Source organism: Streptopelia decaocto (genome assembly GCF_964273445.1).
Source record: "Streptopelia decaocto genome assembly, chromosome: 13".
NCBI lineage: Eukaryota > Metazoa > Chordata > Aves > Columbiformes > Columbidae > Streptopelia > Streptopelia decaocto.
In genome coordinates this window covers 2,016,458-2,033,200 of record NC_138668.1, presented here as the reverse complement: position 1 = coordinate 2,033,200, position 16,743 = coordinate 2,016,458, and the positions used below count along the sequence as shown (strand labels likewise).

Here is a 16,743-nt window from a genome sequence, read left to right as displayed (position 1 = left end):
CTCCCCTCAGGGCACAGGCCGTGTGACATCCCCAATGACGGGAGCCCGTGTAACGCGGGCAGAACACAGCCGAGAAGGCCGTGCCGGGGAAAAGGCCCAGCCCCGGGGCCGCCGATACGCCCCTGAGGAGAGCGGGAAGCGGCGCCTCCCCGGCCGCGAGTAATGGCGGCGCTGGGGGGGGCAGCCCCACCGCCCTGCGCCATCTCCCCGCGCCGCGGCCCGGCGGATGGAGGGAGGGAGGGAGGGGGAAGGCGCCGCTTCCGCCGCGCGGGGTTGGCCTGGGCCTGGGCCTGCAGCGGCGGCGCCGGGCGCGGTAGGGCCGGCGGGGTCTCGCCTCAGCCTCGGCTCCCTCGGGGAGCGCCGGGGCCTGCGGGGGGAACGCGGGGGTCGCCTCCTCGGTGCCAGCGAGGGAGAGCGCGGCGGATCGGGTGGGGCTCGGAGGCGGCCCGGGCTGCGGGTGCGATCGCTGTTAAACGGTGATCGGCACGAAAACCTGTTCACAGGAAGGGCTGTCGGGCATTGAACAGGCTGCCCGGGGCAGCGGTGGAGTCACCATCCCTGCAGGGGTTGAAAAGGCGTTTAGACGAGGTGCTTATGGACATGGTTTAGTGCTGGAGTTAGGTTGTGGTTGGACTCGATCCTGAGGGTCTCTTCCAACTGAAATGATTCTATGAATCTATTCTATTCTATTCTATTCTATTCTATTCTATTCTATTCTATTCTATTCTATTCTATTCTATTCTATTCTATTCTATTCTATTCTATTCTATTCGTTCTTGCTGGGGAGCGCAGGGCGGTGCTGCGGGGCCGTCAGATTTCCCCTCGCAGTCAGGGCTCTGCGATGCTGTTCCTCCAGATGCGCACCCCGGGGTACTTTTGTGCCCTGAAACCAACATGGGTATTTCAAACAAAGGGAAGGAACCGGGCTTTTTATAGCCCACGGTCTGTGCCTTTAATCTAACGCTATTTTATTGCTCTTGTTGTTTTATTGTTCCTTTTCCGCAGCGATGGAAGCGGGTCCCATCGTGACGTCCAAGCAGCGCGAGGCGGTGGTGTGCGGGGTGCCCACCGAGGTGGTGTGCACGGCCTTCTCCAACGCCATCCTCGTGGTGGTCACGCAGTACGGCAAGATGGGGACGATCATCTACGTGGACCCCAGCACGGTCGGGGACAGCGTGGGCAGACCCTCGCTCACCACAAAGGTGCTGCTGGGCAAGGATGAGGTGAGAGTGGGTGCACCAAGATATTAAGCTGTCAGAGATTGTCCAGAAGAGGCTGGGAAGTTGGTGAGGGGTTTGGAGGGGAAGCTGTATGAGGAGCAGCTAAAGTCACTTGGTTTGTTCAGCCTGGAGGAGGCAGAGAGGAGACCTCATTGCAGTTACAGCTTCCTCACAAGGGAAGCAGGAGGGGCAGGTGCCAAACTCTTCTCTTTAGTGACCAGTGACAGAACCTGAGGGAATGGCAGAAGATGTGCCAAGGGATGGTCAGCCTGGACATTTCTTCACCCAGAGGTGCTGGACACTGAACAGGCTCCCCAGGGAGGTGTCGCAGCCCCAAGCCTGAGAATGTTCAAGAAGAGACTGGACAACATCCTCAGACACACGGGGTGACCTGTGGGGTGTCCTGTGCAGGGACAGGAGTTGGACTCCATGATCCTGTGGGTCCCTTCCAGCTCAGGACATTCTGTGATTCTATGAGAGCAGGTGCACAGGCAGCGAGGACAAGGGGGAAATGTGGTAGGTGAGGCTGTGCAAGTTGCTGGGGAGTTGATGAATCACAGCAGTTAAGCGATGTTTGCATAGGGGTGAGGTTAATTTTTAAATCTCTTCTGAGGGAAGAGGGGTTTATCAGAAAAGTATGCTTGCTCATCTGCTCTTTTTGACATAAAAGGTTTAACTGACCGCGAGTGGTTTGGGGATCTGTTATTTTGTGTCCTACAGGATATGGATTGCTTTGCCGTGTTTATGGAAGGTTTGATAAAGCTCCTGTTGATTTAAGGGTTGTGAGATCAAACATGCAGCCTTTGATAACCTTTTTTTTAGTTCCCGTTCCAGTGAGTTTGTTTTACTTTTCAAGTCCCTTTTCTCGCCCCCACAGCCCCACTCTATGCCAGCCCCATAATGGACTTTAGTTGCTCTCTCCCAAGTGTGCCTGCCAGCACCTACCCTTGATAAAGTTTAATTTGTTTTGCCTCAACAAAATGAGTTTTTATCGACCATTTCACAAAGCTGGAGAGAAAGCAGAAGAAAATATATTTCGCAAAGCGTCAACTAGTCAACCATTAAAACAGAAAGTTACAGAGCTACAAGATTATGAGGCTTTCCATCAGGGTTGCAGCTATCAAATATTACTTGCTAACCTTAACTAGGAAAACTCCAGCAGCACAAGTTCCTGATTCTGTGCATGGCTTCCCCATACGGAGTTCTCGTTCTTCAGCAGTAGCTTTTCCTTCTCTGGGTGCGAGATGCTTTGCTCTCCTTGATGTGACGTTTGGTAATTCTGACCACCTCCACCCCCAAGCTGTTTTTGTGTTTTATTTAGGAATGGAAAACGCCTGTGTTTACTTTGTTGCATAGCACTTTTAAAGCATTTTACCAGCTTAATCAATATAAACTTTAAGAAAAGGCTTTCACTAGTTTGCTACCTTTCTGCTTATGACTGTTAACATCCCGCTTTGGGATGGTGTATACTTCCAAACCACACTGGTAGCTAAAATCAAGCAAACTCATCCTTCTGATAAATACACAAATGTGAATGTAAATGAAACTGAGCTGCATGTTCTTGTTAAAAAAAACTCATTAAGAAGATTATACCCCTTTTCCTCCCTCCTTCAGCCTCACTACTTGGTTCTGTTCTTCATTGTTCTATTAAAATCAAAACCAAGTCTTTTACACATGGCGTGCGAAGACTGTGTATATAACAGCATTTTGGGGTCTGTAGGAATTGCAAAAATAACATGTTTTTTTCCTGACCTTGTCAACAGAACATACCCTCTTCAGCAACAGGTTTTTTAAAGAAAACTGTACTTGCGAACTTCTTCAGAAATCTGGTTGTGGTGGAAATAGAGGCATTTTGATCAGTGGCATTTCACATAATGTGATATTTGGGGTTGTAGTTTGGGTGGGAGGATTAGCAGAAGGAAAGATTCTCTGTACCAGCTTTCCAGGTTTTCCAGACCAGCTCAAAACTCAATTCAAGTGCAGCTCTGGTTCAGTTGTTTTGGAGCGGTTTGAGCAGCTGTCACTCACAGGCCTAAACTCTTCCCTTTTAAGCTGATTGAGAAAGCGTTTCCTGAAGTTCCCCGTGCTGTGGCCTGGCTGTGCTGACCATACTATCTGCTCCCAGTCACGCTGGAACCGCTCAGCAAACTGCACACTCGCTCCGAGTCCACTATTGACAAGTTCTTGACGTGCTGCACGTCACTGTTCCTCTCCTAACTCGAGGGGAAGGGCTCTCCGAGCTCTGAGTGTGTACATCTGTATATTTTTGCTTTTCAGCCCCTCGCCCATGTTTGTGCCAAAAACCTGGTGGCGTTCGTGTCTCAGGAAGCCGGGAACAAACCCGTTCTTCTGGCCATGGCTTTAAAGGACAAGACCATGGAAGGAATACAAGCTCTCCGGGAAGTGATCCGAAGTTGCCAAGTGTGGTGAAGTTGTGCCATCTGGATTCAAGGAAATGATCTTGAGTCCATGAGTCATCACCACTTATTTAAAAGGACAAGAAGTGAAAATGATGGAATGTCTTTGTGCTGGTTTTGGACACGCTGAGGAATTTCATTACTTTTTCTCTACTGTGTAGAACATTTGCGGGTTTGGTTACTGTGACAGGTTTGCAGTCTGTATAGTCAGTGGTGAGACAAGAACAATTGCCTCAACATACGAGAGAAGTATTATTTTTATCCCATTGGGTGGGATGTGTGTTTGGGAAGCGGCGCTGCTCTGCGCTTGTGTCCTGAGGAGCAGTAGATGCCAAGCTCTGTCGCTACGCTGAACCGCAAAGGGGGAACACCCAGTGCAGAGTGAATAAAAGAAACATTGACGAATCTAATTTTACCTGTTTTCTTTTTTGCTCCGTGAAAGTCACTTCAATCGAAATACAAGCCTCAGTAACAAATCAACAGCAATTGCATAATAGGAAAGATTTTCTTGCCTGTTTTTAAGGAAGTGAGTCCTATATGACCGCGTTTGTCCGTATGTCAGTCTGCATTCATTTTCCACTTTCACTTCGAGAGGGGCAGATAATTATGCTCTGCAAATGTCATGAAAGTTGACATCAGGGTGGAAGATGGGAACCCAAATTAGTGGTGAGGAAAAAGACAAAGTAACAGCTGCTTATGGATTACATGGTACCAGCAGGTGAGAGAGGCAGCACATACGTAGCTCGGGCCACCTGCACCAAGGACCTGTCACAGGAGTCGTGGGGACACGAGGGTTTGGGGGGCACACAGGGGTGTTTCTTCTGAGTCTGTCAAAAAAGTGTTGAGTGAAGTTATATGAGTTGCTGCAATGCCTAATAGCCAAAATTCTGCCATTTGCTCGGCCAGCACATTTGTTTTTACCTCTTCTTGTAACACCACCACGTAGTAAATTTTTAAGGGGGCTGTTAAAGACTTTTATCACTGATGAACTTGACTGGGCCTTGAATTCTGGGCTGGGGAGACTGGTGCTGTGTTAAGGCCCATTGATACCGGCACAGACGCTGTGCCTGCCCCACATAGATCCAGTTGCTGCTTTGTTTCTCTTGCTAAAAAAATCCCCTACAAGTAGAAAAGCAGAAAGCGCATTTCGAAAGGACTCCTTTCTCTGAAGTAAGGATTATTTACGGTATTTAAGGGATTACAAGAAATGAAACTCTTTTTTACAAGTACGTCCAGACACTGCGGGCTTGCAGCTGCCCTTGACAAGAAACTTCATCTAAAAATAATTTTCCAAACTGTGCTTCCAAAAATCAAAGATTTGCATCTGCCAGAACTCCAAATTTTCCCTCTTTTACACTTTTTTTTGTCTAGGAGGGCTGACAGAGGCATGTGGAACTTGTTACTGTTGGTCCTGGTTTGTTAGTAGGGATTCTTTCCCAACACAAAATTCAATGTATTTCCTAAATCTCGGTGCTTTTATGGTGTCCATAGCTCCAGCAACTTGTGGAAACAGTACATTAATTAGCAAATTGAATGTAAATCGCATCTTCCACCGCAGTGGTATGGTCCACACCATTGCCATGCCCCGAACACCTGAGTGTTGCTACCTAAGAGCCAACCCCAAGTTAACCACCTTGATTTCCTGGTTGTGTGTGCCAGCAGGTGTGCGCGGGGTGGCAGGTAAGGACGTGGAGATCTCTCCCATTTGGTGCTCGGAGCCTGGACAGATGTATCTTGTTGCCTTTCCATGGCGATAAATTAGACCTCGAGCAATTGCTCCTTCGACTTTGCTCCCCTCTGCTCTGCAGTAAACCAAGGGAAAGGCCTGCACCGAAAAACAGGCACAAGTCTGCCGGTCGCCCCCCCAGCTGCCTGCCTTTTAATCATCGCTGTCCTCCAGGTGAGAATTAACTCCCAACTGCAAGAAAACCAGCCTTTTGCCACCCAGGCAGAGCTTTCACCCACGGCCGGGCTGCACCGTGGTTTTCCACCCGTGTTTGCTTTCGGGGCGTGGGTGCTGAGCGCGGCGGACTGGCAAGGTGGGTTGGGTGGCTTTTCTGCAGGAGGTGAAGCCCGACCTGCTGCTCCGGCTCCCACGGGCGATGGGGAGCGGGCAGGGCCATGGGGAGCGGGCAGGGCCATGGGGAGCGGGCAGGGCCATGGGGAGCAGGCAGGGCCGCTGCCAGGCGCGGGCAGGGCCGGGGGGGTGCCCGGAGGAGGAGTCTCCCACGGGTGCAGGTGGAGGAGGGCGCAGGGGATGCGGAGGAAGGTGTCCCGAGCAGCCAGACCCGCTCCCGGAGGAGCCCCGCAGGGTAAGTGGGGTCCTGGGGTGCAGCAGCAGGGGGTGCCCCCACAGAACAGGGGTTGTTGCTCCAGCCATCGGTCCTGAGCACCCGTGGGAGCTGCAGCAAGGGCAGAGGCTGCTGCTGGAGCCATGTGCGTGCGTCACACACCCCTCGGGATGGGCTTTAAGGAGGGCTCGGTGCTGCCCTGCCTCTATTTATAGCTGTGTGCTATAGGTGCTTCCTCCTGGGTGCCTTGGGGGTGGCGTACAGAGGGTGAATAACCCCCGTGTCTCAGCTCTATCTGGAAGCAGGTGGGGGAAAGGCGCGTCTCCGGGGCCGGTGGGGCTGAGCTTGGCCGCTCTCCCTCCAGGGATGGGGTCAGGGATCACTCCCCCTTACCGGAGCACACAGCCAGCCCCACAGAGGCACTGCTGGGGGCTGCGGGGGCCCAGCGCTCCTTTCTGACCGCCCCAGCCCCGCGGAGGCCGCTGTTGAGCTGGGGATTTGTCCCCTGGTGTTTCAGGACAATGGCAGCGATGTGAGCTGGGAGCTCACACCTGTGCTTGGAGGGGAATCCCTGGCAAATTGCAAAGCCCCGTTTGCAGGTGGCCGCCTGACCACAGGTGTCACTGCTCAGTTTATTTTCTGCTCAGCGCTCACTTAACATCTCCAATATCCCAGGGAGTGAGCGTAACAGGTAAACTGTGTGTGTTGCAAGTACCCACAAGGTGCCTACAAACAGCCAGACTGGACGTGGCGCTGGCGCGGTCCCATCCAGGAGCTGAGTTTTGCAGCTAATAATACTCTTTGTGTCTCTTCACCGCCTTTGTTTTGGAAGCAAACAGCCCTATATCTGCATTGGATTGCCTGGCTACCTTGCACAGCCGGGATCTAATTACCTCAGGAGCTGGGAGCCCTGTCTCCGAGCAGCACCGAGGCTTTTGTTCTCAGTGACTTGCTCTGCCGTGTTTGGAGGGTGACAATGCTGGGGAGCCTGCCAGGACCAGCTGCTGGTGCCACCGTGCTCGTACCGTGATGCCCGCAGCCGGGCTGGGAAAGCTAATATGAGCTGGGATGTCTTGGGCCAAGCATCCATGGCACAGCACTGGGTCAAAACCAGAATGAGTGGGTCTAGTGATGAGCGCAGCTCTCCGCTGTGTGCTGGGAAGCAAGCTGGACTGCATCCTTCCCTATCGTGATGCTTGTGCAGAGGGAAATGCAATCTGTACGGCCCCAACTTGCAGCAGGGCAGCCCCAGAAAGAGCAAGGAGCGGTGTGGAACGGTGCACAGCTGGTTCTCCCTCCCTCCCCGCACCGTGAGCTATCTCTGGCCTCCTGTTAATGTTTACAAGGCAGGTCCAGCGTCGTCGTGGTCTGTCCAAAGAGCAGCTCCCTCCCCGGGCTCCTGCCGGTCACGGGGAGGAAGAGCCGGCTCCCCGCTGCCTCGGTAGCCCCACCAGCCCCGTTCTCCCCCGTGCTGCCCCGGCTCCGCTTCCCCGCTCGCGGGCGCAGGTATGAGCTCTGGGACCCAGCCAGCACGCCCGGCCCTGGGCTTCTCCGCTTACAGGCGGAGGGGGGGGAAGGTATTTTTAGGGCTGTTGATCTGACACCAGCTGAGTTTCCTCTCCTGCGAGGTTGGCGTTCGGGAACAGGGCAGGAGAGGAAGCTGCTGAGTGAGCTCTTGGTTTGATCTGTTTTCTGTGTTTAATTGGACTGAGGGCATTCCCTACCACTCTTATCTGTGGCAGATGTTTTCTTGCTTCTCACCAGTTCATGCTTACAGTTTTACCCCAGGCAGTAGTTACCAGCAGCTAAAATCTTTGTTTGTTAACAATATGCTGAGAAGAATCTATATTGTTAGAGCTCTGCTCACAGGTGGTTGCTTAAAAAAACACAAAAAACAAGCTATTGTTATACTTGGGGAAAAAGCAGCTTCCCACAGATTAGCAGAAAGACCAAACATGGCAGTTTATGCATCTGTTGGCCTTGAGATACGAAGCTGCCCTATAAATAAGAGCATATTATTAGGTTGGTCCTTGCTGTCTGGAGCCACAGGGTACATGGTGCCGTACGCCCAGGCCACCCTCTGTGCCAGGAACACTCAGAGCCTTGTGGCTTTGAGGGGGACAGACCTACCGGGGAGGTGTGAGAGCCCTTCGGTGTCCCCAAAACGCAGCAGCCCTGGGGTTTGCCCCCAGCAGGCCACACACGAGGAAAGGAGCCAAATGTTGGGGGGACCACAAAGAGGATGTCCAAGGAGGACATCATTGTCCTGATGACTCTTCAGTAAGGGACTCATTATTATTATGGGTGAGGGATGAGTTTAACCCTTAAGTCTCAGGTTCCTGATGGCAACAGGTCCTGAGCCACAAGTGTGAACTCATACGGGCACAAGTGCAGGCAGATATTTCCCTTTCAAACAGGATAGTGACCCCTGAGAAAACAAGCAGGAGCAAGGCTGGGAAGGGGAAGCATGTGCTTTGGGGACACGAGAACCTCATGCACCTTATCAGAGAAAAGAACTCCTGCTTTTTGAAGGACATTTCGCATTTTCCTGGTGGGAGAGGCAGGTCCAAACACAGTGAATAGGCTGGATTGGGTGAAGGACACCCTGGAAAAACGCTGGGGAGGAGATAAACCTCACAGGACGTTTGTCACACCATGTGGGCTGGGAAACCTGCTGGGACCTTCCCCTTCACCAGCTTGCCCCAGTCCTGCCTTCCTGCACCACTCCCGCTGCCTCTCCCTTCCTGCAGATGAGCAATGTCACCCGTGCCTTGTCACCTCCCGCGGCGCCCAGCACCCCGGGGCCCGGCATGGTGGCCACGCTGGCCTCGGCTCCCCCATCCCCGGCCCTCATCCTGCTCACAGCTGCCCACAACACCTCTGAGGACGCCCGGCAGCTTTTCCTGACCACGACGGCAGCGCAGGTCGTCTCCGGCATCTTCGTGTGGTCAGCGCTCATCGTCACCTTTCACCAGGTACGGGCTGGAGCGGAAGCGAGGCTCGGGGCTGGGGTTAACGCAAGGGCAAACATATTGATTCATTGCAAATCACTCAGCTCTGGGTGCGTATTTCCTCCTGTTGCTGCCTGGAGGGGATATCTCGGGAGGGTGGACTTTGCCCACACGCTCCGCGGATGGCTGCCGGAGCCAGGAGAGGCTGTAGGACATTGGCACTACTCGTAGGCAACACCCAGCGGGGTTTCTCTTCTGACACCCCGGGGTCTGTGCCTTTGGGGTGCACATCACCGGCTGCCCTGAAACATATGGCCAGTGGGCATGTCTGTGCGTGCTACATGGAATTTGTGGTGCTGAAAGCAGCCCTGGGGCAAGCTGGCAGCTCTGAGCGCTGGGACACGACTCCATGGGGGCCGGTGTAGAGGAGGGAATGCTCCTCGCACAGCCCCGGGGAACGGACCCCATTTCCATGTGTTTTTGTGGAAGGGATTGCCCTGGGATGGAGCCTGTCTCATGTGTCTGTTCATGGCAATGGGTCTGTGCTGGAAAGCCAGAGGTGCTGTCACCCCTGGGAGGAGGGGTGACATGGGACAAGCCTCTGGCATGCCCCCGGGCTGAGGGCACCTCTGGTTCCCCTCCCGAGCGGTGGTACCCACAGCTCTGCACTGGGCACTTTGCAGATCTACACGCACCTGAAGAATTACACCGTCCCCAAGGAGCAGCGCTACATCATCCGCATCCTCTTCATCGTGCCCATCTATGCCTTCGACTCCTGGCTCAGCCTCCTCCTCCTCGGCAGCCACCAGTACTACGTCTACTTCGACTCGGTGCGCGACTGCTATGAAGGTGAGCACAGCCTGTCCTTGGCAGGGAGGCCGATGGCAAAGCAGGGCTCCCATCCCGCTCACCTGTCTCTGGAGTGCCCTGCATTGCACAAAGTGGCGAATCTCCATCTCTTCCACTCCCCACTCTCCCTTCCTCCGTACGGAGGTTTTCCCTCCTTCTCCATCAGTAGCAGGGAGGGGTTGCCCCATGGGCAGCCACCTGTCCGCCACCTGCCTGCAGGCTCAGAGGGACCACAGTGTCCTGCTCCTGGGGAAAGAGGTTTCCTGGCTGCCTTTGTGGTAGAAATGCAGCTTTTCTAAAGGCAGACTTACCTAAGAAATTGGGGAGTTGGGATGTTTCAAGGTGCAGGGGAAGCTCATGAGTGTTGAGGTTGCTCTTCCACCTTGTTGCCCTCCCCCTGGAGAAGGGAGGGATGTGGATGTGTGTATTACTTTGGGTTTGGAGTGCCCCTTGGCATTGCTGAGATCCTTCCACGCAGACGGTCTCTGGCCATTGCGCTCCTGCCTGGCCTTGCCTGGTGTCCAGCAGCGCTGCTGGGAGGTGTGACTGTCACCACGGGCACCCAGGGCCCGTGTGTGCACAGAGGAGCTGCTGCACCCGCAACAAACCCTCTGCACATGGTGCATTCAACCTGCTGCTTCTCTCGCTGGGCTCCCACCCACCGGAGTCCCAAATCCTGGTGCTGTGCGGGGGTGGATGAGAAGGCACCTGAGCAGCAAGGAATGTGAAATGTAATAACCTCCACCCCCAACCTGCATCTCCATCAGCCCTGCTGATAGTATCTGCCCTTGCCTCGACAGCTTTCGTGATTTACAGCTTCCTGAGCCTTTGCTTCGAGTACCTCGGAGGGGAGAGCACCATCATGGCAGAGATCCGGGGGAAGCCCATTGCGTAAGTCGCAGCGTCCCATGAGTACCTCGTCCCTCCACCCGCTTTCCCCATTTAACAGCCTCAGTGGCATCTTTGCTTCTACTTCCAGATCCAGCTGCATTTACGGGACCTGCTGCCTTCAGGGCATGTCCTACTCCATTGGCTTCCTGCGCTTCTGCAAGCAGGTGGGTACCCGACGGAGCGCGTCGGCTCTGCTCCCCTCTGATGGGGCTCTCTGGGCAGCAGGGCCCGTCCCCACTGCCCTGCCAGGAGGTCTCTGCTGAGCTGTTCTCCTGAGATGCTCTCTTTGGTTTAGTTTTCCTGGGAGGGAGGCAGCTCCGGCACCTGGCCAGCAGCAGGGTGCCGCACTCGCTGTCCTTGCTCTGACTCACTGCTGAGTCAGGGTCTCCTCCCACTGCAGAGCCCAGATTGCCATCTCTGTCCAGACCCAGCTGAGCTGGATGCTCACTCAATCCCCGGGGCTGAATCCTGGTGCTGGTCTGTCCTCAAACCACCCGGTCCCCCCTCTCAGAGTGGCTATGCTGCATTTCAGGAGCTGCCTTTGGGGAGCCCTGCTCCCTCCCATCTGCAAACCTTGTGCTGGTTCATATTTCACCCCGCAGCGCTGGTCACCCCTGCCATGGAGAACTGTCCTTTCCTCTGTGTGTCTGTCCTGGGAGCAGAGGGGTTGGCTCCTGCGGAGGGGCTGGGGGTGGCTGGAGCTGCAAGGGGGCGGTGGGATGTCCTTGCTGCCTGGGGTGCACCGTGTCTCTCCTCTCTGCAGGCTACGCTGCAGTTCTGCATCGTGAAACCCCTCATGGCCATCGTCACCATCATCCTGCAGGCATTTGGGAAGTACCACGATGGGGATTTCAAGTGAGATGCTGGATGGGGCTGGGGAGGGTGGAGGGGACAGGATGGGTCCCTGCTCTGTCACAAGGGACAGGGTGTCCTGCCAGCCCTCCCTGGGGCGCTGCTCTGCAGGTAGCAAGAGTATAAGGAGCCCAAAGCACCTGGGAACGGGGACTCACTGCCCTCAAAATGAGAAAGGGACCGAACTCCCGTGGGCTGTAATAATAAACATGGACCAACAGAAGAAAAGCTGAGAGCAGCCCCCTGCCCCGTCTTCTGCCCACCTCACCGTCCCTGGTGGGGCTGTGCTCTCCCCTGTGGCACAGCTACACGTCTCCCCTCCCCATTTCATCCTTTTCTGCCCCCACTGTGCTCACTTTGTGTCCTGCAGCCCAGGGCAGCTGCTCTCTCTTCCCCCACAGTGTCCAAAGCGGCTACCTCTACATCACCATCATCTACAACTTCTCTGTGAGCCTGGCGCTTTACGCCCTCTTCCTCTTCTACTTCGCCACCATGGACCTGCTGCGCCCATTTGAGCCAGTCCTCAAGTTCATCACTATCAAGGCAGTAATTTTCCTCTCCTTCTGGCAAGGTGGGTCCCACCACAGGTGCCCAGTTCTCCTCCTGTAGCCCCAGCTGACCTGGGGACGCAGGATCAGAGCTGATCCCTCTCCCTTCCCCTGCACAGGAACGCTGCTTGCAATCCTGGAGAAATGTGGGGTGATCCCCGAAGTTCAGATCATCGATGGGAAGGAGGTGGGAGCTGGGACGGTGGCTGCCGGCTACCAGAACTTCATCATCTGCATTGAGATGTTCTTTGCTTCCATTGCCCTGCGCTACGCGTTCACCTGCCAGGTGTACAGGGAAAAGAAAGAAAACTCAACAGGTAACTTTCCTCTCTTCTGCCTTCCTTATAAGTGAATAAAGAAAGAGGAGACCTGCCCTTAGAGCATTAACAATGGGATGCTAAAAGCCATGAGAAGAGTCGTCTTCTCCTGTGCTCCATGGGTTCCTTCTCCCTCTTCCCTTGTGATACCCACGAGCCACAGCGAGCAGATAGGAAAAATCCTCGGTGTGGATGGGCAGCATTAGGGGATTGTGGTGCTAAGGCACATGCTGCTGGAGAGGTTCCATCCTCTTTGAAACATGGAGCTGGGGTTGCCTTTTTTCACCACTGCAAGCTGACGTGGCCCACAATGCGGCCCTGGTCTTGAATTTCTAAGGAAAGGCATCTGTCCCGTTTGGGAGTGCTGGGGCTCCTTGGCTGATGTCCCACCGCCCTCCCGCTCTCGCTGTTTTCCAGCAAACCTCGCCCCGATGCAGAGCATCTCGAGCGGGCTGAAGGAGACCATGAGCCCCCAGGACATCGTGCAGGATGCGATCCACAACTTCTCGCCCGCGTACCAGCAGTACACGCAGCAGGCCATGCAGGAGGCAGAGCGCCAAGCGCCGGGGGAGAACGGGCACGTGGCCTCCAAGGTGGAGGGACCAACCGGCAGAAAGAGCAAAAACATTGAGAAGAGAGTGCTGATCGTGTCGGACGAGGAGCTGTAGGAGACATCGGAGGGGACAGTCACACTGGAGAGGTTTAAACCCATGCAAGTGGGAACTGTCTCAAGGCTGAGATGCTCTGAGTCCCAAGAAGACAGGAACTCAACTCAAAAAGCCAGTCTCTTGAAGGGAAGATGCAATAGCCCATGGAAAGGTTAAATCAAATAGTGCCAGCTTCTGCTGTCCCATCTCTACGGGTGTTAGGGGCTGGGCTGACTCTGCTCCTGTGATTCAGCAGCCCCGCGTTGCTGTCCGGGCTCTGCTGCTCCACAGCCAGTGTCTCGGTGCCCCCCCCGTGTCCCTGCCCATGCTGGGGACACCAGCCAGGGGGGGAACGGGCTGCAGGCCGGCCCGGCTGCCCTCGCCCTCCTCTGAGCTCCGAGCAGCGCTGGGGCCTGGGAGAAGCGCTTTTCTCAGCACAGTTCTGCTCTAGTTTCTCCCAATTTGAGCAAAAAAAAAAAAAACCTCTCTCAAAGGGCCCCATGGAGAAAACAGCCCAGGAAGGTGACTTCACTTCACCTCAAAACCCGGTAACGGTTCAAAGACGTCATTCCTTATTTTTACATATTCTCCCAGAAAAGCCTATGGAGTGGTGCAGAAGACCTTTGCTGGGGAGGAAGAGTAAGTCATCCTCTTGTCCCTCCAGATGGGCACGCAGCTGCCTGAGCGGCTCCCCGGGGAGCGGCGGGGAGGGCTCCAGCTGCGTTTCTGAGGCTGCCGGTGACAGAAGGGCTTGTTTACGGCTAAACCCACTTATCTCTGAATGGATCAGAAGTTGAAAGGGATTCCAGCTTCCTTATCGGAGTCTTTATTAGGGAACCAGACTGTGACTGGTGGGGGTAGGAATGTGCTTATTGGGAACTGTCTGTTCCTCCCGACCCCTCGCTATTTACTGTCCCCGGGCTTTGCTCGACCTGTGGAAGGCAGGAGGGAGCTGAGCCCAGCCGGGTGACGGTGACGATGGAGCGGTGCTGGGGTGGCTGCTGCTCGGGCAGGACCGCTGGCAGAGGAAGATACTGCACGGAGGGATTTTCCCCATACCAGTGACGGAGAGCGCACACCCATCCGTTAAACTTCCTCTCTGTTGTTTTTTTGTTGGTTTAGTTCATTTTTGTTTTCCCAATTTTTAGCCCAATTTCTATTCCCCTGTTAATCAGAGGATCCCTGGGAGCTCACTGAGGCACTGGCAGGGCTGTTGTTTGGTGGTGGGAGCTGAGCAGCGAAAGGACGAGGGCAAGTCTACAGCCTCAGATTTGTAGTCGCGTGGCAAACAAACCGCCGGGTAAGGCCGAGAGCCGTTTTACACACAACTCCTAGCAGGTTTCTTTTTTCCCTGCTCTTAAGCTGCAAAATGTAAATCGTAACATGAAATTATTTTATTTATGATTTTTTTTTCTAATAAACAGCAATTTCTACCATGGAGTGAGCAAGTGTTTTCCCTTAGCTCAGCAAGCAAAGCCCACGTTCCTGCTCTAATGCTGATGCTCTGAAGCTCAAGGTCCTCCCTGCCCCTCGATGCTGGCCCAGCAGAAATACCTGCACACGCAGCATCTTGCACACGCAGCATCCTGCACACGCAGCATCCTGCACACTCTGACATTCCCGCAGGATTTGCGCTCATCTTTTTCACTCCACAAAGAGCGTGTGTGTCCCCCGATTCCTCTCCTTACAATGCACCTCTTCCAACCCTTGCGTGGCTGCAGCAGTTCAGAGCTGCCGGAGCCGCTTTAGCCAAGCTAAGCCCAGACCAGCAGCGACAAGACAACCTTTATTTATCATCATTGGAGGAATCTTATCTCATTGGTAGCCCAGACTCTACACGAGCAGCCTGTAGCTAAGCCAGTCTTGCAAGTCCCTCTGCTCCGAAGCACCACTGCTCATACCTGCTCAGCCGGTGAGACCTCCGCCACTTTTCCTGCAACAAGGTCCCTAAATGAGAGCCATATGCTCTGTGCACCCAGGCATCCATCCAGGACCCCGAACACCCTGGGAGCAGGATCCTCTTGCTTGCAAAGTGCAGCCTCGATGCTCAGGGACGAGGCTGCTGGGCTCGGTAAGGCAGCCAGCACCAAAGCAGGGACATCTCCCCGCTGAACATCTTGGTCTGCAGATCCCTTGGGTGAGCTGAACATCCTGGTTTGCATCCCCTTGGGTGAGCTGAACATCCTGGTCTGCATCCCCTTGGGGGAGCTGAACATCTTGGTCTGCATCCCCTTGGGGGAGCTGAACATCTTGGTCTGCAGATCCCTTGGGTGAGCTGAACATCCTGGTCTGCGGCCCCTCGGGTGAGCGCCGGTCACAGCTGCAGGAACAGAATCTGCTCCAGCTCCCGGGGCGAGGACAGACTGCAAAGGTGACGATGGCACATCTGTTGGCACGCTCGTGGCCACTGAGATACAGACTTGCGCAAGAACACAGCAAGAAATGTAGTTGTACTTCATTGCACAAATGATCGACTCCGGTGCATAATGGGCTGCACTCATTGCTCTTGCCAGCAGGTGCAATTCCCACTGCAGACAATAACATTTGCCTATTTATGTCAAGCCCTGATTACTGTGTCATATGTAAAGCAGGTCTTTCTTGCAAGGAAAACAAGGGGAGGAGGAGGGGGAGAAAAATCAGCTGTGACTCATCCAAGCCAGTGGTGCGATAGCAGCCTGAAGGAGCCGTGCTGGGCTGGACACCAGCTGGCTGCGGCGCCCTGAACAGCAGGCACGAGCTCGGCCTCCCGCTCGGCCTTTTTCCTGGAGAATGGGGAGCGGCAAGAGCCCGCGGCTCAGGCTGGGTGCTGCCCCCAAACCATTATGCTGTCAAAACGCATCCACGGAGAACAGAAACACCAGCGGCGCTGCGGGCCGGACGCGTCCCCCGGCAGACACGGTCCTGTGCTCCTCTGCTAACGCGTCTCCTCCACCTCCTCGGCAAGGACGCGGGGAAAAGCTGGCGGCGAGCACACGGGTGACCTACAGAGAGCCCACAGCGCCTGGAGCCGCGCCAGCAGGCGGCTCGGCAGGAACAGGCTCCCGTGGCTGCCAGCAGCGGCTCCGGTGCTCAGCAGATTTGTTCTCCGGCCGTCACTTGTCCTCGGGCTTTCCCCAAGGACAAGGCTGGGCTGCGGCGATCGGTCCTCCCGGTGCTTTTTGGGGCTCGGGTCAGGCAGATTTACAACCTGCTGCTGCAGGGGGTGCATCCTCGTAGGGCACACGCCGCCATCGCACCCTGAGAGCGAAGGGAAGGAAGAAGAGCCAGAGCTCTCAGGCACCGCTGCCTGCCTCACGGCACCCAGAGCTAGAGACCTTTTTTGGGTGCTGGCACCTACCAGCGAGTCCCACGTCCCAGCTGCTGCCAGCCCTGCACCAGAGAGCAGGATTTGTGTGCCCGCAGCCCCGTTCTCAGACACTCCTCTCCCCCAGCTCTAGGACCTTCTCCTCCCCTATGCGTGCTGCAGGTTGAGTTTCCTTTCATTGAACTTCCACATGGCCCATTCCCAATGCTCTGTTCCTCCTGAACTAAAATCACCCCTCCATCCCCTGCCCGCCTCCCTCTCTTCTCCCCGTCGCAGCCTCTCCAAGCAGGACCTGAACGGTGATTTTCCTGCTCGGCGCAGTGACTGCGATGGCCCCCGGGCTTCACCCGCGTCCCTGCTCAGCCGAGCCAGCCCAGCCCCAGCCCTGCCGCCTAATGACCATCCATTACCTGCTGACACACAAAGCATTTCCAGCCCTGCTTCTTTCCACTCCGA

At 55.1% G+C, this 16,743-nt stretch overlaps 2 protein-coding genes across 3 annotated transcripts; both read left to right on the top strand.

Annotated features, from left to right (window-relative positions):
* Positions 1-257: 257 nt before the first annotated feature.
* PSMG3 (proteasome assembly chaperone 3) lies at positions 258-4,042 on the top strand. 2 transcript variants are annotated; one of them, XM_082064326.1, is made up of 3 exons: positions 258-313; positions 1,006-1,223; positions 3,498-4,042. In XM_082064326.1, the coding sequence occupies exons 2-3, from the start codon at positions 1,008-1,010 to the stop codon at positions 3,648-3,650; spliced, it is 369 nt and encodes a 122-aa protein (XP_081920452.1). In that variant the 5' UTR covers positions 258-313; positions 1,006-1,007; the 3' UTR covers positions 3,651-4,042. The 2 variants fall into 2 exon arrangements, with proteins under 2 accessions (XP_081920452.1, XP_081920453.1); XM_082064327.1 differs by lacking the exon at positions 258-313 and adding an exon at positions 416-588.
* A 4,636-nt stretch (positions 4,043-8,678) lies between these two features.
* On the top strand, positions 8,679-14,391 carry TMEM184A (transmembrane protein 184A; the record flags this gene model as incomplete). The annotated part of the gene is made up of 8 exons (XM_082064818.1): positions 8,679-8,903; positions 9,563-9,728; positions 10,529-10,619; positions 10,708-10,783; positions 11,383-11,474; positions 11,873-12,042; positions 12,139-12,336; positions 12,754-14,391. The coding sequence occupies 8 exons, from the start codon at positions 8,679-8,681 to the stop codon at positions 13,002-13,004; spliced, it is 1,269 nt and encodes a 422-aa protein (XP_081920944.1). The 3' UTR covers positions 13,005-14,391.
* Between the last annotated feature and the right edge of the window lie 2,352 nt (positions 14,392-16,743).

Coding starts and splice junctions, on each gene's coding strand:
- PSMG3 (XM_082064326.1), top strand. CDS start 1,008: ATGGAAGCGGGTCCCATCGTGACGTCCAAGCAGCGCGAGGCGGTGGTG. Junction 1,224..3,497: donor TGCTGCTGGGCAAGGATGAG/GTGAGAGTGGGT, acceptor TTTGCTTTTCAG/CCCCTCGCCCATGTTTGTGC.